At 40.1% G+C, this 23,565-nt stretch overlaps 1 protein-coding gene across 5 annotated transcripts in view; it reads right to left on the bottom strand.

Moving 5' to 3' along the window:
• RNF144B (ring finger protein 144B) overlaps positions 1-23,565 on the bottom strand; it is a 113,341-nt gene that overhangs the window by 32,508 nt on the left and 57,268 nt on the right. For 4 of the 5 annotated variants that reach the window (XM_059688742.1, XM_059688741.1, XM_059688745.1 and 1 more), the window contains 4 exons: positions 17,043-17,247; positions 15,000-15,144; positions 8,859-8,948; positions 3,841-7,709 (listed from right to left, as the gene is read on the bottom strand). In XM_059688742.1, the coding sequence (XP_059544725.1) occupies positions 7,569-7,709; positions 8,859-8,948; positions 15,000-15,144; positions 17,043-17,247 (581 nt within the window). In that variant the 3' untranslated portion in view covers positions 3,841-7,568. Of the gene's footprint in view, positions 1-3,840; positions 7,710-8,858; positions 8,949-14,999; positions 15,145-17,042; positions 17,248-23,565 lie in introns of those variants that run through there. The other variant, XM_059688743.1, reaches the window with a different exon arrangement.

Genomic DNA, 23,565 nt, shown 5'->3' with positions numbered 1-23,565 from the left:
TTCATAGGTCCATGCTCAACCACTGAGCCATGCCGGCTGGGCCACCCTGTACTTTGAAAAAGCTATTGAAAGAAGTTGTCTTTCCTAAAATCACCACGAGATTCAATCTGATCCTCAATCTTCTGAAAGTTTGTTAAAAAAAAAAAAAAAAGAGAGAGAGAGAGAGAGATCAGCACCTCATAAAGTATATAATCATCCAATCACTAGGTTGTACATGTGAAACTAATATAAGGTTGTATGTCAACTACAATTGAAAAATAAATTTAAAAAAATACTAGAACATTTTTATATTAAAAAACGAGATCGGGCTTTCTTCTAAGTCCATTTGGGGAAATCTGTGTCCTCTGAAGACCAAGTGGATCTCCCATGAACGCCGGCCAGAAGCAGGGTTGCTGCTAACACCTTGGCCATGCCAGACTCAACTGAAACTTTAGATCAAAGGTTCCCTTGTAGGAAGCTCGATATTGCTCTTCCTTCTTCCCTGAGTTTGTGATTTCTTCTACACGATACTATCATGTCTGCAAACTGTCAGTTTCACAGGGCAAGGAAACAGAACAGCAGAAAGTTAAATTTCCTGTTGATAAATGACAAACATAAACATGTTCCCATTAGCCACTTTAAATTTAAAATAATAGAGGTCAGAGAGTTGTGGCAGAAGAGGAAGTCAGAGATACCTGAAGTATGAGAAGGACTTGACATAGCTTACAGTTGTAGGGGGCCACATGGAAGGTGGAAGAAGTAATTAAATTCTGCCCACAACCAGTGAGCTTGGATGAGAACCTGAGCCCAAATGAGAATATACCTGGCCAACCCCTGGATCTTTAGCCCAGCGAGACCCTGAGCAGAGAGCCCAGCCAAATCATGCCAAACTTCTGATGTACAGAAACTGAGGCTAATACAAATGTTTTGTTTTAAGCCACTTCAAAAATTTTAAAACAGTGCTCAGAGGTCCTGAGCTGGCTCATGCATCACATAGGTTCAAATTCTAGCTTTGCTACCAACCCACTGTATGACCTGATGCCATGGCACCTACCCCTGAATGCCATCTCCCATCGTAAAATGGGGAAAGGGCACATTAACATCTACTTTCTAGAGTAATATGAAGAGCAAAATGAAATGTGAAAGTAAATGGCATCATGTAAATGCAAGTTTTATGTAAACCTCTGCCTCCCTCCAAATATTGTGTTGATATGAATTCTGCATTTTTCTCTCCATTTATCCTCCATTTTAATTGAGCATAAAATTAGCTAAATGTTTATTTGTGAAATACTTCTTCATGAAAAAAGCAACATAAATCTAGGAAGGTAACTTATTGAGGTCATTCCTGCCTCAACACACTTTTACTAGTTTGAAATCTATTAGCCCCCTCTTCTCCTTTGGGATTGGTGTCTGGCTGAAAACTCAGCACCCACACTCACAGCCATAGCTTGCACAGCACAATACTCTACAGTACTGCAATGGCTCCCTCTCCTCCCACCTCCTAACAAACAGCACTTACAAGTACTTTGACATTCGTGATCTCATCCACTACTCCTAAGCCAGAGCTAAGATGGATGAAATGATTCTGTATGATAAATGGTTGGCCCTGGATCACACACGAGTCGAGAGCAAAGGAAGGCTTGGAACTGAAGTCATCTTATGGCAAGCTGGGTGTCTGTCACCTCCACCCCACCCCACCTGATTAGCAGAGGGCAGAGAGAACAGAAGACGCTGCCTACTTGTTGTGTACCCAGGACACCAGATTTGCCAGCCCTCTCCCAACACTCCGTTCACGTGCCCTTGTGGTGCCAAAGTCCCAGGGCCTGGCTGGAATTCAGGACACATGATGCAGGGTGGTGTGTGGATTTCTGGACTTGTTTGCTTTCAGTTAAACAAACTGACTTAGATACAAAAAAATAAGTCCAGGTTGATCAATCATCAGAAGTCTCATAACTCACCTCAAGAAAACCTTCATGTTCATTTTATGTGAATGTGTTCAATAGCATTAAAGGTAACTACCCATCCACTCCTCCAAAAAGAACATATACCCTTGAATCGTGCCAGATCACTAAGGAGATACAAAATGAAATGACTATTAGAATTAATTTCCTTCTCATAAAGCCTAAATTCTAGTTTTAATATATAAAATAGGAAAACTGATAAACTTGTAATGATAAATTGAAAAACATAAAAGCAGAAAATGGAACTCAAAGTACAACCTCTTTATACATATCTGAAGTTCATTATTTAGAGCCTCATTTCTTGCTGTTGAAACTGTCAGTTGGTTGATGTGATGATAGGCCAGAAATACACATTAGAGTACAAGCTGGTAACATTAATAGGAGACTTTGGATCTGCATTAACAATTGCTGCATTGTAAACATTAAAAGGGACCTGTGAGAATGAACTTTGTATTTGTGTGGAAGAGGCAAACATTTTGGCATTTGAAGTAAGTAGAAGTCTATTTCCAATATTGGCAAGTCAGGTGCACACCACCTAGTCAGTTAATAAATCACCTTCTATCTCCTGCCCTTCTCCAGCTGAACCTCAGGGAGTGACTGGGCTTGATCTCAGGGGGTGGCCATCTGCCCTAGGCACATTGTCAGATGCACCAAAACACAAAGTGACTATTCAGAATAATAAATTATTCTCTTACATATACCTCCACTGATGCAAATAATTGAGAGGGAAGTACATTCTCTTGGGACTCAAAGATAAGGCAGTGAAGGCCGGCTCAGAATTACTGACAAATGAAAGAGCATTACAGTACTGTCAAGGAGTCTGGCGTTCTTTTTCTGGCTGCCACTCATCATAGTGTGACCATTGGCAAGACATGAACACAAAACCATTGCTTTCTCCCTGACACAGACCTGCTCAATTTATCTCATAGGATTGTTCTCCAAGTTCTTTACAAAGCTTATGTAAAATATATTAAAAGTGTTATCATTGCTATTAACTTATTTAAAGACTTTTTTTTCATAATGTAACTTTGTAAACTATCTTTAGGGTCTAAAAAATGCTCCTAGATCTATTATCTAACAAGTAGAAATAACAGAATGACAGAAAATCCTAATTATAATTCTTCAAATTCATTAGATCCATAATTTGCGTTGCAATGAGTCTGCTGGTTAGATGTTGATTAAAATCACTGCTGTATAAAATGATTCATTTAATAATTCTTTGGGAATGCAAATTCAAGTTTAGGAAACAATAAGCACACTTTAAACATGAAATAATGTTGACATTCTAGGAGATGATTAAACAAATTAAGAAACCATAACCCAAAATGTTTTAAAGTGATGTTACTGATTTCCTCAAAACTAAAGGATTAGAAAATAAAATTTCAATTTATAAGTCAATTATAAACCTTTGTACTCAGGTATATTAGAAGCATATAATATTCAATAAAAAGGCATCAAGGCCAGTATACGAATGTGAGCTTTCAGTTTTATAGGAACACAAGTTCTAGTTGTTAACCAACTCCTGGCACTCAACTTAGGGGAGTCCTGCCTTGAATACTAATCAAAGGGAAATAACCTTAAGTTAACACTCTAATTTAAATCCTTTTTTAAAAAAAATCATAACAAGGAAACACATTCCTCTAATAAACTTGTGGAAGATTAGAAGTGACTGTAGAAAGCATGTTTTACAGAACTAATGACTTTGATGCCTGGCAGCACTTTTTACTAGAATGATCAAAGACCTCAATTATTGCTTATTCCTCTGGATAATGATTAATGTTTGTGCACTGGCAGTGTGGAATATCGCACATACAACAAGTAAGTCTGCAGCAAGTGAAGGTGTTACGTTTGCTCCCATTTCCCCTGAAAAACAGGCTGCAAGAGTCACTTCCGTAAATGGTACTGCAGAGCCTAGGATTTAATAGTGACATGGCTGGCATTTTACATAATAAAAATAATCATGTCTAAAAACATGCAGCACAAGAGTTAACACACTTGATTTCCTGTTCCACATTTATTGGGACTAGAGAGACTAAAACAGCTATTTTCCTCTCAATTCATTGGAAAAATATAATATGACAGCAATTTCTTAAATACATAACAAAACTTTCTGGATTATGAATCAACATGAGATGTAATAGCCTATAGATATCAATTGTGGCAGCATTTTAAAATATCATTTATCTAAGGCGTTCTGAAATTGTCTCTGAAGCTACACATATATACGTGATTCTATACACATAAAGGCATCCATTCATGAACAGAAAGTCTTTTAGAAGCACTGTGCAGGAAAGGTTAAAATAATACATACATGTTTAGATTCTGAATAATTTATGAGTCAATTTCGGGTTCCAAGAAGCAGTGATTTACATTTAAAGAAGCATTTAGATTTTCAGACTTGGATAGGTAAAATTTTTGTGATGCAGGCTACAATAAAATTCACTGTAATGCAGACTACAAGAAAATTCAAAATTATGCCTTTTTCAAAGACCACCTTCAAAAGAGAAACTTCAAGTCCAGAACAAACATGAACCAGTAGGATGCCTAAGATTCTAAAATGTCCTTCCATATGAATTTCCTCCTCATTTCCCTACCTAAGAAAAAGAGAAGAATTTTTAGAAGGGGCAATGGCTAGATGTTATGCCATTACAACCAGTAGTGTTTCTGGGTGGTTAAGTTCTTGCATCCAATTTTGGTGAGGGATTTTAAAATTTCTATTTCAAATGGACTCTACCACTCCAAAAACAAAAATATTTTGTTACAACATCCAAACATGGTCATGCAAATCCAGATTCCTTCCTAATACAGAATGAGAACCACTAGGGAAGGATAAAGCTGACAAAGGGAGGAGACAAGGTTGAACCCTTTCACTGGCAATTATCCAAAATGACAACATCAGTCTAGGTTATCAAGTTGTCAGCTCTCTCTTTTACAAACGAATTCTCTTGATTGGCTTACATCTCAACCCTGATGCACTAGATATACTTAGATTTCACCTACCAATCTGTTCCTTTTGATCCTGACAATCTCACACAGGCCAATTCTCTTAGCTATTGAGGGAAGAAGTCACCGTTTCCCAGGTACTTTTCAACATTTAAAAACTTAAGTCCAGTTATTTCAAGTCTGTTTGACAAACAACCCGACTCCTTATTCCCCCCTCACATACACACACAAAAGAGCTAATTCTGATATAACAGTATCTCTGTGAGAAGACCGTTCCTTCCATTTTTTCCAAGGAAATAACATAGATATTTTCTTCCACTTTTACTCCAAATTCAGGAGATCCACCTTTAATAACATAGTCTTTTGGGTTACTTGAAATCAGCCCATTTTAAGATTCTTTGTGGAACCAAGCCTGAAGAGTTTACTGAGTAGTATGCTGCCACTACTGACATTCTTGACACAAAAATTCAATTTCAGTTGAGTCCCTGTGATTCCCCTGAGCAGTTATAAATGCCTTTTACTATAACGAGGCAGTGTAAAACAAAGCAAATTATTCAAATATATATATACACTTATACTAATCTGAAATACATTGATAGAAGAGATCATTGATTTCTTTTTTTCTGAAGTGTTTTGAGTTTTGAATGAAAATAAAGACACTTAATATTGAGAAATTTCTAATAAATGATTAAAAATGTTTTTGGTTGGCTGTCATTCAAAAGTTTTCCCAGCATTCTCATCAATGTTCTATACAAACTGTAAATAAAAATATACATGACCAAAAGTACTATATGTATATATACATACATATATACATAGTATGTGTGAATTAAAGTTCCTTAAATATACACATCCCCACTTGGGATATATTCCATTACATAGGCAATAATAGGCCCAGGATAGCAGCAATTTAATAATGTAGTTATCCAGTTACTCAGAACATATCATAGGTCCTGATAGTTCCTGACATGGCTTCAAGGAGAGCTCTCCACTGTCATTAATACAGTTCTCATGAGGCACCAGGCTACATTGCTGATGGCACTTATGTCATCCTGTCACTGGAGAAAAAGTTATTGTCCTTTCAAAACCCATTTATTCAAAATCTGACTATGATATAATGGGAAAAACAAGTCATTTTATTTCTTACATATTTTGGTTTTATCGTGCCTTGTACATACAGAAAAGTATTCAGATTGCCTTAACAGATACTAAACTCGGCTAAGAAGACAGCTGCTCTGAATTGTGTTTGAAAATACAGAAATAACCTGGCTAGTGTGGCTCAATTGGCTTGAGCATCATCCCGTACACCAAAAGGTCACAGATTCGATTCCCGATCAGGGCACATATCTAGGTTGTAGGTTCGATCCCTGGTCAGGGCGAGTACTGGAGGCAACTGATGGATGTTTCTCTCTCTCTCTCTCAAAAAAAGGTAAATAACATGATTATCAATCAGTATTTTTACAAACTGAAATTGCATGATGTCATATTAAGTATTGTTTTTAAAAGTTATGTTTATGAGTCTATACTTGAGTAAGTTAAGAACTTGCAACCAAAATTTACATATATAATATGCAAAAAACCTTTAGGTTGCTTTATATTAAACAATATTAGTCACAGAAGAAAATACAGAATGGCTTTTACATAAACATTTGTGTGTTGTACTGTTGTGTGTAATAATACACACTATTATTTTATGTATCTATCCAGGCATGCCCAGTGGACAGAAATTCTAGGTGGGCAGCAAGTTATATGGGTTCTAGATATACATATGGACTTTAATACTCATTCTTGGTGTGTACTTTTAGGTCTAATTCTAAATTTTTGGGTGTATGAACACAGCGCTCAAGAAAGGGCCCTGCTAATCTATGATGCAGGTTTTGAACCTCTGCCACTCCACCCAAATACTTCATGTAAAACAAGCTTGTAGACAGCAGCCTCTGGCTCTCTGAGAAGAGTTTATCACCTTAAAAAAGTTACACTTGCCAAGAAAGAGAGACTAAATTAGACCATATTGTTTTATAGGCTGAAACCCTTTTACTGGGAAGGGACAACTTCCTCTGCACAGCAGTTTCTCCTGCTTGAAGCTGAGATCACACAGGGAGAAACCTATTGTGTTTCTGCCAAGTGACTGTGGGAATGCTGGGAAAGCACGCCCAGGAGCTGGCAGAGGCAGAGCCACCTTATCACCTCCTGAGATAAGCAGCCTGCTTTATCACTCTGACAGAATTTCCCCTGAAATAGTCTCATCCACGGGTTTCCCCCCATGTTTCCCTTGGTCGTCAGATCAACACAGAACAGACTCTAGCTTCTCAATTATCATGTATGTTGCCAACCGTGACAACACCTTTATTATACTGAATTGTTCACTCAGGCTCCTTGAATTTGGCTGGAAGTTGAACAGTCCCGTGGGATCCTTTAGGTGATAAAATGATGCTGTTAGTTCCTTCCCAAGAACCCGAAGCTTCTGACATGCTCCACAGATACAACCTGGACTGCAGAACCTGATTCTCTTTACACAGGAACACACACACCAGTGCTTGGCCTTTTCTGGCGCCACAGGTGGGCAGGCAAGTTCAAAGTCTGGACACAGAGGCACTTCCAAAATTTGGCAAGAAAAAGGAGGCGAGTTCACCAAGTGGGGCTTTATCACTGTGCTATGTGGCACGCGGACACAAACAGAGATCTTTAGGTTGTGGATGGGTCATGCTTTTTCTTCTTGCCCCGGCAGCACTTGCAGACACAACAGATTATACAGGGGGAGGCCAGGAGTAGCAAGGGTGAAGTCACCAAGGCAATGATGCCCAACCCCACAAGAATCCCAACCACCTGGAAATTAAGAAAGAAAGAAAAACTATTTTAGCAGTTGAATCTTCCTATATGTCTACTATACCATCAGCTATGGACTCAAAATTCCCACTGAAACCCTAATCCCCAATATAATGATGTTTGGAAATGGGTTAGGTTTTTTTTGAGGAAATTAGGACATGAGGGTGGAGCCCTCATGAAGGGATTAGTGCCCTTAGAAGAAGAGACACCAGACAGCTGGCTTCCTCTCTCTTCACCCTCTGCCATGTGAGAACACAATGAGAAGATGACCATCTGTAAACCAACAAGAGAGTCCTCACCAGAACCCAACCCGAACCCTGCTGGCACCCTGACCTTGAACTTCCAGTCTCCAGACCCATGAGAAATAAACTCCCATTGTTTAGGCCACCCAGTCTATAGTAATTTGTTATAGCAGCCTGAACTGACTAAGACGCCATCTCAGACACATAAAACAGTCATAATTATGGAACATTTTAGCCAGTCCCCAGCAGTGGTCTGAACTGAATAATTCAGGAAGATACCAGACACTAAATCAAAGGTGAGAAGAACAAACCAAATGCTAAGTCAGGCTCTGGCATTTGAAATGTTGGTGTTGGCTCTCTCTCTACTTGAGTTTCCTCAACAGCTTCATAGGGATGTTAATAATGATTACTAGGCTATTAACACTGGCTCCTTCAAAAGAAGCATAGCCTTTAATAAATATGAAACACTATTAAAAATAAACCAGGGCTCCCTTTGAACCTGTCACATAATCACACAATGGCATGTACAGAGAGATCTAAGCCCCTGCAGGGGCTCGTCAGGTTTAGAGCATTGCCTTTCATAGCAAATGCCCCATGAAGGGTTGTAGGAAAGTCATCCCACCATCTTTTTCAGGAGGAAAGAGCATCTGCCCTCATTCCGCAAGTCACTGTTATTTACTTGGCTGCTCTGGTGCCCTGCTCCTCCACTTATCTTTAAGAGTATTGTGCTCATGAAATAACTCCAAGCAGCTGATCCATTACTTTTCCCTAGCCCTGTCCCAGAATTCCCCAGAACCTCCCGGGATAGAAGGGGTAAGCAGGAGTAAAGTGAGAAGGATGAACAGGCAGGTTTTTCTAAGCCATTGTGAGTCTGGTGTATCTCATGCTCCTTTTAAGGTCAGGGTACCTGTGTTCGGTTCCATATCACTGAGGCTCTTGAGTGGCCAAGCTTATTCCTGCATGGCCCTTTGTCGTAATGCCTGAGGAAAATGTCGTTCTGAAAAACAAAGAGAAAGGTTTTGGTAAGCATGTAATTCTGAATTGCGAGATGGACATCAGATTACCTCAGAGGAAGCAAAAGCTCTTTCTGGTACTATTAATAACAGCTTCTAGGAATTCCAAGCCCATAATCTTTCGACTCTATCTCAGCAATTTTCCATATCACCAAGTGAAAACAGAGGATAATCAATGAGACTCTTGACTGAGTCTAATAGAGATCAATGGCCTGACCAATTATCATCAAAAGGTAGCTCTATCAGAGGTGTGATAGGAAATGAGAGGGCCATGAGTGAGGCAGCTCAGAGATGGCTGTAGTAAACAAGGTGATAAAATGCCAGTGGTTGAGATGGAGAAGAGGAAAATACAATCATGAGATATTAAGATGGGTAACTAATCAGTGGGGAAATAGGGAGAAATCGCACAATGAGGGGAAAGTCACTGGGTCGAAGGTAGTAGCTTTGTTGAGAGAAACACCATAGAGAGGGAATTTGTTGGGAGGTGGCGACCACAGTTTGCACGTGTTGAACTTGAGAGATACTTGAGACATCCAAGCAGCACTGATCAAAAGGCAGTTGGTTACACAGATGTGAATGTGGGGGCAAAGACTTGGGAATCAGTGTACATGGGGTAGGAAAACCACAGAAGTAACTGAGATTACCCAGGGAGAGTGCAGACTGAGAGGCAAGCAGGCTGTTGAACACAACCATATAAGAACGGATCGAGAAAGAGCCTGGAAAAGGAACTGAGAAGAGGCCAGAAATGTAGAAGGGAAACCTGAAGAGGGGGAAGGTGGTCAAGGGGTCAAAGGCAGCAGAGAATCTAGGTAAGACGAGGACTGCAGTGTTCCTTGGATTTTACCCAAAAGCAGTCACTCGAAGCCTTGGAAGAACACAGTCAAGGCATGACCAAGTGGCAATCTGAGCGCGGCAATGGCTGGAGGTAAGGAAGTGTCAACGGCTTGAGGTAAGTATGCTTTATTGGCAGCTGAAGGGACAAGAGAAATGGAAAGATGTAGACTTGAGAAAAGTGTTACATACCCACTTTTAAGTGGGACACAGTGGAGAATGCATGGATAATTTAGAGACTGGAGAGTGGAGAGTGGAGAGTGGATGCTGAAGTTGGAGGAGAGAGCAGAGATAACTGAAGGGGACAAGTTGCCAAGGTACCCAAAGCAGATTAAGAATGCCTCATCCTCCCACTGGGGACTGGAACTATTTCAACTAAATTTTTTAGATCTAATTCATACTTTGAGTAAAAGACTTTTCTTCATATTCTCTTGATGCTAAAATTTAACCAGCATCAACAACATGCTAGAATAGGAGAGTATGTTCAAAGATCAATAGACTATAGCTTTTCAACACTATCTCAAAGCCAACATAATTATGAGCTTTGATTGTGAGTTTATCTTTTTTTAAACAATTAGATATTTTTAAGTAAGTAATCCACTATACATCTTCCTCTCACTGTGTTTTCTTTGTTTGGGGGGCGGGGGGAGCCTCTTTTCTCTTCATTAGCTGCCAGAATGTGCTTTCATAAAGGCTCAGTAGTGGCAGAAGACAGAAAACTCATCTGGGATTTAACTACTGTGACTGACACATTCTTCTGATTAATGACACTTGTCTGATGCTTTTTGTCAGGTAGTTTCCTTTAAGCTTCACAGATCCCCTGAGAGAGAGCCACTATTATTCCTCTATTTTTATTGTTTGTTAATCCTCACCCAAGGATACTTTTTTCATTGATTTTTAGAGAGTGAAAGGGAGAAAGGGAGGAAGAAAGAGAAATATCGATGTGAGAGAGACACATCAATTAGTTGCTTCCTACATGTGCCCCAATTGGAGCCGGGGATTGAACCTGCAACTCAGGTATGTGCCATTGACCGGGAAATGAACTGGTGATGAGTCGCACTGGCCAAGACTATTATTACTCTTTTAAGATGCAGTCATTGTGCCTAGTCACCTGGTGGGAAGAGGCAGAGCCAAGAGTCAAGTAAAGTGCTCCTCTACCCCACCAAGGTGTCCCAGACCTTCTCCCATGTCAGTGGGCTGATCTTATGAGCTAATTGATCGTGGCAAATGCCATACGTAATCTTTCCTGAGGCCATAGTAGGGCTTCCTGCAGCTGAGATTTGTGTGGGGTGTTGCCTAGGTGGATACCACTCAAAGTGTGGTCCTCACTCCATCAGCTTCACTGTCTTAGAAACGCAGGTTCCCGGGCCCACTGCAGACTTCTGACGTGGGGCACGGTATCTATGCTTTAACATACTTTCCACATGTTTCTGATGTTCACTATAATTTTAGAACCACTACTTTAGAAAATTTAGTTTAGAATGGCATTTCTCAAACTGTGTTCTACGGGAAACTAGTGTCCTGGGATCCAGTGGTGGTTCTGGGTGTTCCCTGGCAAGGTCAAGTGAGTTTGAGAAAAGCTGCATCTAGAAGGGGTAGAGTGTATGTTAGTATTCTGCAGAACCTGTTTATTTAACCTAGCGAGTTAAATAAACACGTTAGATTATGGATATTTTGGGGGGCAAGTTCCCTTGCTAAAGCTTCCAGGAGATACTGATCTAGGCTGAAGTGACCTTCAGGACAGCTCAAGGATACCCTTCCCTCCCTGTGAGCAGTTAGAACGTGGTAGTGTTAGTACTCAACTTTGACAATTCACGTCTGCCATGAAGCTTTGATGAAGTTTTAAGGTGACACTGGCAAGTACAACCAAGTAGATGCCAAACTCGCTGAAACACACATTATATGAAATAAGTACTTTTTATTCTAGAATTAGAATAGAGATTACTGTGTCTTCTTAAATGAGATTATTTTCAGAATAGCATTACAATGACCTTACAGAGCACTTGATAAAGTGTTAAGGGAACATAAGAATGACATATATTCATGGATTTTCAGTCACTGTGTGAGATTTTGACCTTTTTCATTTTCCAGTTCAGGACTTTTTCCCTCCTCTATCTGAAATAACTGTAAAATAGATTTTTGTGGGAATTTTAAAAACTCTATCAAAACACTTTTTGGGGCATTATAAAGACCCATCCGCAGAAGTACATATGAAAGCACACAAAACGCTACAGGTTTCACTGATTTTAGTGCTACTATTAAGTTATTCAATTTTTGCTTGTCTCATGATTAATCATTTTTAAAGTTTGTACAAAGGTAACACAGTATTATTTTTAAGATTCATAAAGGGAAAATTGTAGGGCAATCAGAGGTGAAGAATTAGAATTCTGCCTTTTGTATGTTTCTCATCTGTATTCACTTCCTGCGCTGGCTTTTGTACTTGAGCGTTTTTTTCTTTACAAATGCTCTCTCACCACTCTGAAGTCTGCTGACTGTACCCTTAAACATGCTTATGGTATTCTGCTCATTATGGAAAAAGGAACATTTTATAAGTTTGTGCTCTGCTAACTGTAGATATTTATTACTCTATGAACTATCTATTTTTGTAACCACTGTGGTCTATCATATCTTACTAATGGTAAAAGGGAGGGCGATATCCAGAAGAGAAGCTTAATTTGCACAATTTCAGACAATCTGTGAATGTGAAAACTATACTCTTGCTCTGCTATAACCCAATCTACTATAATGTGGAGAAATTATCTACCTTGAAATTCATCCTAGCAGGTGGAGTTAAGCTAAACTCCTTCTGGTTTTCCTTTGAACTCTAACTATAACAAGGCCCCATGGCATCGGCCCAAGGAGAGGTAAGATGCCAATGTGCAAAGGGCCCTTTAGTTTTTCCATTAATTCTAATATAAGAGATTTTTTTTACTTACATATATATTTGTTTACACACTATAGGTGGGTATCACACATTTGGTTTAATACACATTTAAACCGCCCCCGCCCCCCCAAAGAAAGAACACCTAGCTTTATGCAGTGACAGGAATACCTCATCCTCTGAAACAGCAGGGATGAGGATCAAGGCAAGAACACCCTCAATGCCTGAGAAAAAGTCAAAATCACTGTTTGGTGTCTGTCTAGGGACTGGATTTTGGACAATCACCCTTCTCCTAGACCCATGCTCTACAACTTTCCTATAAACAAGGATCAACACCACATGTGACATGGAACACTTGTCTACAGAAAAACTTCGTTACCAACAAGGCAATGCCCCTGGCTAAAACCAAGAACATGAGGTCGCAGAGAACAATGACCAGAAAACAATGCTGTGTATCCAGCCACCTGGCATCTGTGCCGTTTAGTCTCTGAGTCCTGTAACAGTCAAGTGATGGAACAATGTGTTCTTGCAACTCCATGCCACAAACACATTTCGGCCAGAGGATGGAGAGATCTGGCGCACACATTTATCCCCTTATACTCTGGCTTCCTAAAGAGAACCTCATGGGCTCAGCCTGCTTGTGGATCTGAACCCAATTAATATTCTGGTGAAATCTGGAGGAAAACAAAAAAAAAGACTTCTCCCATTTGTAAAGCATGAGGGGTGTACAATCCATCAAATCCTCATCTAGACTAGCACTCCTCTGGATTTATGAGAGGTCTCCACTATCAAACTTAATGGTAATTCAAGGATTATAATAGAATTGTTTAAAAGAATGAAAACATTTCTCTCAACCTGAACTGCTAAGCTTCTAGAGGCTAAGATGTCAATTTTCTTCTCCCCAATTTATACCTCTTCTTGAAACACTGACATAAAACTGATTAAGATACTTGCTCATAGATGTCATCCTAAACAACTTATCGAATTTTCAGTTAACACCCAGGCACGTGGGGGCCAGCATGCATCTCGTATCAGCTGTACGCTCACTCTGCAACTGCGTATGATACTGAAGCACTACAAGACTTGCTTATTGAATTGAAGCAAACTGGGCAATTAATATGGACAACTGGGAAAGGAATGGCCACCCACCCGTGACTGAGGGCTTACACTGACATGCACATATTTTATAGGTCCAGACTGCCCAAGTTGGGAATACCTGTAAACTACATAGGCGGCCTTTAACTTTAAAACACTGTAATTGAAAACAGTAGGATGAATTCTCAACAATCCTTTACACCATCTTTTAACTGAGGTTACCACTAGCCTTAGCACAGGACTAAATGAAACTCCACCTGAATTTGAGAAAACATGCTTCATGAACGGTTAGGAAAAAGAACAATGAGACCAAACCTCTTTGTCTAGAAGGGAACCATGACGAAACGGTAGCAATACCTCTGTCATGCCAATGAATGGGACAGTTACCTGAGAGACACCATTGATTTGAATGGCTTTTTCCTTTAAATTCAAAAAGAGGAAAACAACCTATTGGCAGTAGGCAGCACAATTGCTCCCCTAAAGATGCCTATGGCATTTCCCCAGAACTTGTGAAAATGTTACCTTACATGGCAAAAGGGATTTTTCAAGTGTGTTGAAATGAAGACCTTGAGATAGGGGAGATCATCCTGTATTGTCTAGATGGACCCAATCTAATTTCACTGTTACTTAAGGTAGAGAAGCTCTCCCAGCTGTGGTCAAAGGCAATGACTCCGAAAGCTATGACATAAGGGTCCAAGGGATGGGATGTTGCAGCCTGTGAAGACAGAGAATGAGGCCACGAGCCAAGGAATGCAGGCAGCCTCCAGGAGCTGGACAAGGCCAAGAAATGGATTCTCCCCTACAGCCTGCAGAAGGAATGCAGCCCCAAGGACACCTTGATCTTAACCCAGTGAGTCCCACATTCGACTTCTAATGTTCAGAGTTAAAGATAAGAAGTTGGTGTCATTTTCAACCAAAATTTTGTGGTAATTTTTTAGAATAGCAACATAAAACTAAGACACTAACAGTCCTTTACATAATAGAATGAAACAATGCCCCCAGAGCAGGAAATGTCCCTAAAACAAAAGCTTGCCTTTTAAAGCAAAAGTGACAGGTGTTATGGATATCTAAAGTAGCCGGCTCAGGAAGTCTCATTAAGAAAAATAATTTTTTTGGCAGGATGAAAGTAGGCTCAAAATTTTGAAAGGAAAGGCTGTAGGACACTGGCTGTTGCACAGGTACAGGATGGAGAAAGATGCTGGGAGAGAGTCTTCCACGTGGAACTTACATCCAGGTTCTGCAGACAGTACCAGCAAAACGTGTGCTTGCAGTTCTTGCACATCATCTGAGCACAGCCTTCGTTGCGTTCGATATAAACCCGGCAAAATGGGCACTGCTTAATGGGGGCGTCTGCATCTGTCCCAACGAGGGCCCTAGAAACAAAGTGAATGAGAAATTATTGGGTGGGGATGGAGAATGCTGCCTTACTTTTTAAAAAGCCAGGACCACAAGGGTGTACACTAACCAGACCTATGGTAAGAATAAGCTATGGTAAATATAATGGATAAATAATGCCCTTCTAACTCAATTTTATGGCCAGCAATTGGATCTCCTAAGGCTCCTGATGTTTAGGTAGTGAACTCTTTGTAATCTGTGCTTAATTCACCCCCCCAGGGAAAAGGGTGGGGGTAAAAATAGGTGTGACAGAAATTATTAGTTGTTTGGATAACTCAAAATAAAACCAAAAAATACCTTAATTTATTTATCTTTGGCTTTGAGTGGATTATATCGTCGTATTTTCCACAACTGATTTAATTCATTATTTTGCCCAATTAGTATTTCATTCTCTGAGCACGCACTGAATAAAAAGTGCGAGAAGTCTGCTACACGACAGAAAAACTAGCTCAGGATCTGACGGGCATAGATAATCCATCTAATAAGCTGTTAAAATAAACAAATGAAAGAGGCTGTGGGGAGTCAATAATCAATACTTTAAAGTAAATGCCCAATGTCATTGAAAAGACCTACTCCAAACAAATGGATAGGCCAATACAGGGTCACAGCTCAGAGGGACATAGAAAAGAAGGGAAGGGTGGGTGTGGCAGGGAACGCTAGATGAGCTACAGAACTGGGCAGCACTTCAGCTACTGTTCATCAAAACCGACACCCAGCCCAGAGACACCCACTTCACAGTGTTGTAAAAACTATGACAGAATTTGGTGCTCACAATAATCTCATAGAGCAGTGGGACAGTTACTATTTTAATTATCCCGCCCCCCTTTTTTTTTTCAAATAGAGAAACATCCCATAGGGTCTGAGTAGCTTGCATGAGGTCACATGGATGCCAAGTGACAATGTCAGAATTCAGTCCTTCTCCCTCTGGGATCTTTACATTGCCCTGTGACACCCGGAACCTTACCGTGGTGGCAGTGAAAATGGAGGTGGCACTGGCTAAAAGGGCACATGCCTGCCCTGTGTACTGGATCTGTTTTCCCTCTTGATTTGTTTTCGTCTGAGATTCAAGCACAGTATCACAGCCAGGTAGCACTGCTGCTCCTGAAGAATGGCTCTACACATTCTCCGGGCGCTGAGGGCTAAGCCAACTGGACTGCAACACTGGCATTTCTGTTCTTGCCGGTGCAGAACAGCCATAGCCTCAAGCAAAGCAAGGGATCAAACACAAAGGTCTCTCACTCCGGGCCCTGCGGCTGCCATAAAACCCTCCCTACTGAAAGGTACAGATTTAATTGCTTCTCATCATATCAGAATCTCAACCTTGGCACCACTTTTCAAAGCATCAAGTAGTGAGAGATAAGCTCTTTTCCTCTAGTGCCCATGAATTTAGCACTGCACTATACTGAAGGCTGTTTCTGCTGCTGTCTTCTCTCTGCTGTGATTGGCACACCTCAGGAGCTGGCAATTTAGATAGGGGAGAAAATAATTTCTGCACACTTTGCAATCCGGAAGAATGAGGTATGTCCATAGCTGGCGGGTCTGATATTAAGCAAATGGCTGTGAATAAGCTAAGACTTCCAAGTGAGAACCAGTGGACCACATGACTAACTACAGGGAAATCAAAACTCATACAAACTCTAATTTCAGCAGTATCTGAAAGATGCTCCGGGGTAAATAACTAAAATCCCTCTAGAAATGCTTTTGTGGGTTAGTCTTTGTTAACAACTTGCCAGTCTTGAGACACTTCTCAGAAAGTGCTGCAGGCAAATCATAAATCTCTAAATTCCATCCCAAGGTAACTCCTCCTCCAAGCAACATATTTTGTGTTTCTGAGAAAGCTAGTGAATAATCCCAAATGCCACATTTTGGTTCTTACCCGTGCTCTGTTGGCAAGACGATAGGCTGACTGTCTCTACAGGAGACCTCGGCGTGCCAAGCATCCTTGCAACATGAGCAGAACTTCAGGTGGCAGGAAGGGCACTCCACCAGCACAGGCTGTCCTGGGTCGCCTGACACAACGGGGCACACCGTCTGACAGTCTGCGACGGGGCACCACGTTCGGTAGGGGTCCAGGTGGACTTCTAAAGTGTAAAGAAAGGGAATGTGATGGTCTCTCTGTCTTGCATCCAAACTCAAGGCTTCCTCCCCTTCATTTCTTCTCTTTTACATGCTAACATTTATGGAAGCTTAGGACAACCAAGGGCAGTGGTTTCTTCACCATGGATTCAAACCTAAAAGGTCAGTCAGCCCTGCCACATTTCCCAGAGTAGGTGCTAATGGAATAGGCCATCATTGCCCTTATCTATATATATAAAAGCCTAAGCAACCATTACAACAGAATGGCCAGAATGACTGGTCGCTACGATGTGCACTGACCACCAGGGGCAGACGCTCAATGCAGGAGAGGCCCCCAGCCCACTGGCACCAATCACCGATAGGGCCCGCCGGCCAACCTGCTGGTCCCTCCCCCTGGCCAGCAGGTCCTGGACTGGGACAGGGAACCAGGGGTGGGTGGAGGCAGGGAACCTGATCAGTTCTGATCACCAGTCAGGCCTATGGAACCCACCCGTGCAGGAATTTCGTGCATTCGGCCTCTAGTAAACAGGTAAATAGTGTTGTCATTAACCAAAATTTGCAACTGTTGGACTACTTCCCACCTTTCAGCACTTAAGATAGTCAAAAATCTCAAGTATCATCTACAATTAATTTGGGTACTATCTTGGAGGAAATTGGACATGAAGAACCTACCAAAGCAAAAGAAAAAAATGCATAAAAGATTTTGTCATTTCAGGCACTCAGAATAGGTAGTGAGGTTTCTTCTGCTGTTTAGAGAGAAATTAAAGAATAAGGAATAATCACATAATTTAGGGACCAAATGATGACTTAGCTAAAAGGTTAGATTGGCTGTCAATTTGAATCTTCTTGCTGCCCTACCAATATATCACTTAGAGAACATTTGTAAAAGACCCACATACTCTAAAAACCAAAGGTAGGGACTTTCACAGACTAAAAAATGTCAGGTACCTCATCAGTTAGATCCATGAGGCATGCAGGAAAGAAGACAGGGTTGGGGGGTGGATAACTGTCTCTCTATTCAAATGTTTACAAATCTTGTTCAGTTTTTCATTTTTTATATAACAGACTCCATGTTCTTGTTATATAACATGACCTTCAGGGAACATATCACATGAAAAATGATGTTATTTGAAGGGTAGAATAGCCCCTTTTTTTCTGAACCAATGTACAGGGTGTGACAAAAGTAGGCTTATAGTTCTGAGTATGAGGACCACAGAGTTTATTCTTGTGTTATTTGTTATTATATTATTTCCCATATGAACAATTATAAATCTACTTTTGCCCCACCCTGTATTTTGCAAATTTTGAACTGATGAGATTCTAGTTTTCAATCTCCTAAGGACTGTGATTTTTTTATATATATTTTATTGATTTTCTACAGAAAGGAAGGGAAAAGGACAGAGAGTCAGAAACATCGATGAGAGATAAACATCGATCAACTGCCTCCTGCACACCCCCCACTGGGGATGTGCCCATAACCAAGGTACATGCCCTTGACTGGAATCGAACCCAGGACTCTTTAGTCCACAGGCTAATGCTCTATCCACTGAGCCAAACCGGTTAGGGTAGGACTGTGATTTTTGAAAATTTCCACCCAGGAGGCAAAGAAACCCAAAGGGAGGTGCAAAAAGAAAATGAAACTATTAAGTATGAGCTTGGTTTTAAAGATAATGATTTTACAAATTCAGTACCAGAGGGAAAAAGTCCAGTCAACACTGTCACCAGTAATGTCTTGCCTAGAAAATGTAACGATTGGACCTGTGCTTATTATAGGTTTTCATCAAAAAGAGCAGCCTTAAACATATTTTCTTATTTAATTCTGGGGGACAGGGATTGGAGCCTGATGGGCCAAATAGAATCAGAAATGGGAAACCTATGATTCAGAGATCCTCAGACCCCAAGAGAGATAGGCCGTCTAAGATCCCTAAAATTTTGGGACAGGCTGGTTAGAAAACCAAGGGGATAATGACACACAGGCATTCCAAGGTCTTACCTTGTATGTCCATACCATTTATATTTTCATCCAAACTCTTATAACTGTTTCACAAATACTAAGCCCAAAGAAATGTAGGCTGGTATATAACTTAGATCTAAGGACTCCCAGATCAAATATCCACTCACCATCCATTTTAAATCATAGGTCTTTTCAAGACTGATGACAGAACCATGAATAAGCAGCCAACCTACACATGGTTTTGATCTGAAAGCTTTCCAACTTTTACCCAAATAATGCAAAAAAAAGAGAGAGAGATTTACATATATAATAAAGCAGTCCAACTTGACAAGGAGCTAAGTGAGCAGAGGGAGAGTCACAGGAGATTACTTGGGAGTAGTAGTCAAGGGCCTGATCACCGATTATGATGATAAGGGCTAAGCAAGATGAGGAGCCATTGAAGGGAGGGCCATATATGATCCCCATTTGTAGAAGATTACTCTGGCTACCTTAGGAAGAATAGGTGCTATTAGCACAAAGTGGCAACAGAGAGATCTATCATGAGGCTATAGTAGTCATATAACCCAAGGTGATACACTGGGTTATATAAAACCTGGATTACATAAAACCTTCTGTATTACTATTATGGTAAATTCAATTCTACCTCCTGGCTTTTGGCCTAGGAAATAGTAATTATGCAGAGAAACAAAATGCACCCTATCCAAAACACTGAAGGTCTAGTTTCTTTCCCCTTCAAATTTTCAGAGTTGGCAAAAAAAAAAGTGAACTAATAAATATTCAACTAATTTCTTCTGCACTGGTAGTGATGAACACTTCTTGTTGCTTTTGAGATGGAGAAATGTTCAGAAATCTAGAAAGAGAGAAACCAGGAGTCTGCATAAATCAGCCCCTAACAGTGCCCCAAACATTTTAATGAACATGATTTCAAAGTGATTCATTGTAACATATTTACCATCAGGGATGGACAAATTCACAGACTTGCACTGGAGTGCACTTAGGAAAATGACGATGGATTACTGAAGTAAAGCCCCATGACTGTTGGATCCTAAGACTCTGCTTGTTCATGCAATTTTTGCAAGGCAGGAAATGCTATTTAAACTGCTTTCTACTTCTGTATTCCGACAATTATTGGGAAGTAGAAACATGCTAAGAAAATAAAACTGCCATGAGACCTAAAGACCATATCTGATATCAATAACCATTTTCACTTCTCAAAAATTGAACTCAGGGCCCTTTGGTTTTCCCACCTGAACTGTAACACATACGTAGAGTTTGTTTCTTACTCTGTAGCATATTCTCTCAACTCACATGAGCGGTTTCTCTGCCATCCTCTACATTTGTGAGGCTGTGCCCATAAAGACAGCACATGAGTTTTTATTATTGTGGGGAACACCATGCCCCCAAGCTAATTTAATTACCAACTGAAATAAATCAAACTGTTTTTAATTTTTATGACCCACTGCATTTTTCATTATGCCAAAGTTAATTTGCTTTCTGATATCTCATAGAAAAAGGTTTTCGGAAGATAGTTAAAATGCAATTGAATTAAACCGATCAGAATTAACATCTGCTCCAGGAAATACACTCAAGCAGAGGTGGCCATCAGCACAGGCATTGCTCTCAAGATAGTTGAAGACAACCACAGAATTTCAAACTTGGAAACAACTTTTTAGATGACCTAGTCCCCACAGAAGTTAGGAGTTTGTGTAATGGGGTTAGTGAGTATATGATGGAGTCTGGCCTTTTTTAACTCCTAGAACACCATTAACGATAATCATGCTACTAAGTAGACTTTAATTCCCACTGTCACCATGGGAACATTTTCTCTTCAAAGCAGAAACTTAGAAGGCTTCATCTCAACAAGTCATGATCTCCTTGGAGGAGCCAGAGAAAGGGGGTTCATGCTTATAGTAACAGCATGCTGTAGGGAGAAAATGAGTATGATAAGGTGGTGTAAATGAATCAGCACTGTTTATCAAATTTCTATACAACTCTCTGGAATCTAGGACGACGAGCATGGAAACATGTTGGGAAAAATTGGGACTAAGTTGAAAAGAAAACAGAAGTTATTAATTACACTATACACTCAGCCCAAGGTATGATTCTGGAAGATGCTTTCTTATTTTAGTTCAGAAAACTGGGGGAAAGGGAAGATTTAGTGGTGGTAGTGATCAATAACGACAACAATAACAATAGCTGTGATAATTTACTGAGTGCACACTGTGACCAACACACAATAGTTACTCATTCTCTACAGCAGCCCCATGATAATCACTCCATTTCATCCCATTTTATGGATGAGGACATAGAAGTGTGCACAGGAAGTGGCACTCAACAATGTGCCTCTCCTTCGGGACCCCTGTAGAAATCTCATCCGACATGCAGATCAATGTCCTTCCTGCAGAGAGTTCAGATTTTCCAAAGAAAACTGAAACACCGGCAGGGTGCTATTTTAGATTTAAAACTGGTCAACAAGAAAGAACTGGATGGTAAAGTAGAGGAATCGCGAAGCTGAGAAAGTGTTATCACCAGAAAGCACAGACCAGCTTAGGGAGGAAACCCTAGACTTAATCATTCACTTACCACAAAACACCAGAAAGGCAGGCTTACACACATACACACACACACACACACACACACACACACCCTCCCACACACACACAATAAGAACAGGCTTGTGATCAAAAACTATAAAAAGGAAGATGACTAATGAGAGATGGGAGGTGTTAAAAAAAACAAAACACTGAACTAATGATAAGGTCATTAAGTGTCACAGTCTTAAAAAAAAAAAAAAAGCCCTAGGACATCAAATAACCACACAGGGAGCTCTGGTAAGACAAAACCTTACTAAACCTTACTGCTCAGGCACAAAAGATGGGGTGGGAGCATTTCACCAAGGGCAAATAAAAGAGTGAGGTGAAACCTGAAGAGCCATATCATAAATGTTATGACTAAAATGAAAGGAGGCTTGTGAAAAATGCTGAGAACAAGAGGGCTTTCAAGGAAAGATGAAAGCAGCCTCTGGAACTGCACTTGGTACTTAGTGCATAATAGGTGCTCACTACATAAAAATGTAGGCATTGACTATCTGAGTGAATAGGACAGGATTAGCAGGATTAAAGGAAAACAAATCCTTATTTTACTTCACTTTTTTATAAAGAACAACAATCTGGCGCTTAAAACGTTTGTTTCTAACCACTATATAATAATATAACTAGCCAAGAATAGACACCTTAACCTATCAAGGAACTAAAGGAACTTGGAGTTATAGTAAGTAAAACAGGGTCACAAAAATAGAAAAGATCCTTAAGGACTAGAGATGGATAATCTTAACCCAATTTTTGAAAAAATTATTTTGAAAAAGTAGATTCTGGAAGCAGGAGTAAAGCAAAATTCTAGCATTAATCATCACCCATGTGTTTTGAGAAGCAGTAGAAAGTAAAGCAGTAAAAAAAAAAAAAGTAAAGCAGTAATCACTAGCACATGCCAAACTCAGTCCCTAATATTGGAAGACTGACACAGAAAGGGAAAGCCACAAACACAGCAAGAGCCAATGGAAAGTCACGGATGGACGCAAAGTGGATTCACAGAATAACCGATCAATTCCAAATGGTGTTTCTCTGCTTTGTATGATTTGGACCCATTCAACAGATTTTTTTCCTCACAAAGACTTAGTCAAGTGTAAAGTGAAGTAGAGGACAGTTAAAACACAGGGTGATGCCTGGCGGTGTAGCTCAGTGGTTGAGCGTTGCCCTACGAACAGGAGGTCAGGTTTGATTCCAGGTTAGAGCACATGCCTGGGTTGTGGGCTTGAACCCAGTAAGGGGCATGCAGGAGGCAGCCAATCAATGATTCTCTTTCATCACTGATGTTTCTATCTTTCTCTCTCCCTCCCCCCATCTCTCATATTGATATAATGAAATCAATAAAAATGTATTAAAAAAAAAAAAAAAGAAACACCGGATGACAAACTAAAAACTGAGAAAAGAACTTGGTATGCAATAAGAACTGGACAAAACTAACAATCATTTTTATAACCAAGACCTCAAAATAGCCTAGCTGATAAATCTTGCATTTGAGATGAATATGAAGTATATTATGTAACAATGACACATGTACAACTTAAAAAGAGTACCCCAATCAAGTAAACTTTATTGTGTAGCACTGAATTAACTTAAATTTACTTAAAATGTCTATTTTCTAACATAATTATTCCTCCTTGTTTACATTTTAGGGATATACTAATTAGCTAAAATGCCTTTTTATAAATACACAAATGGGTGAAATAGCAAATTTTATGTTAGACATATTTTACCCCAATAAAACAACTATAGAATTTTTAAAAGTTTTCTAGGTGAGGAAGCTTAGA

The sequence above is a fragment of the Myotis daubentonii genome, chromosome 3 (assembly GCF_963259705.1).
Source record: "Myotis daubentonii chromosome 3, mMyoDau2.1, whole genome shotgun sequence".
Taxonomy (NCBI): Eukaryota; Metazoa; Chordata; class Mammalia; order Chiroptera; family Vespertilionidae; genus Myotis; species Myotis daubentonii.
This window is presented reverse-complemented; position numbering and strand designations above follow the sequence as displayed.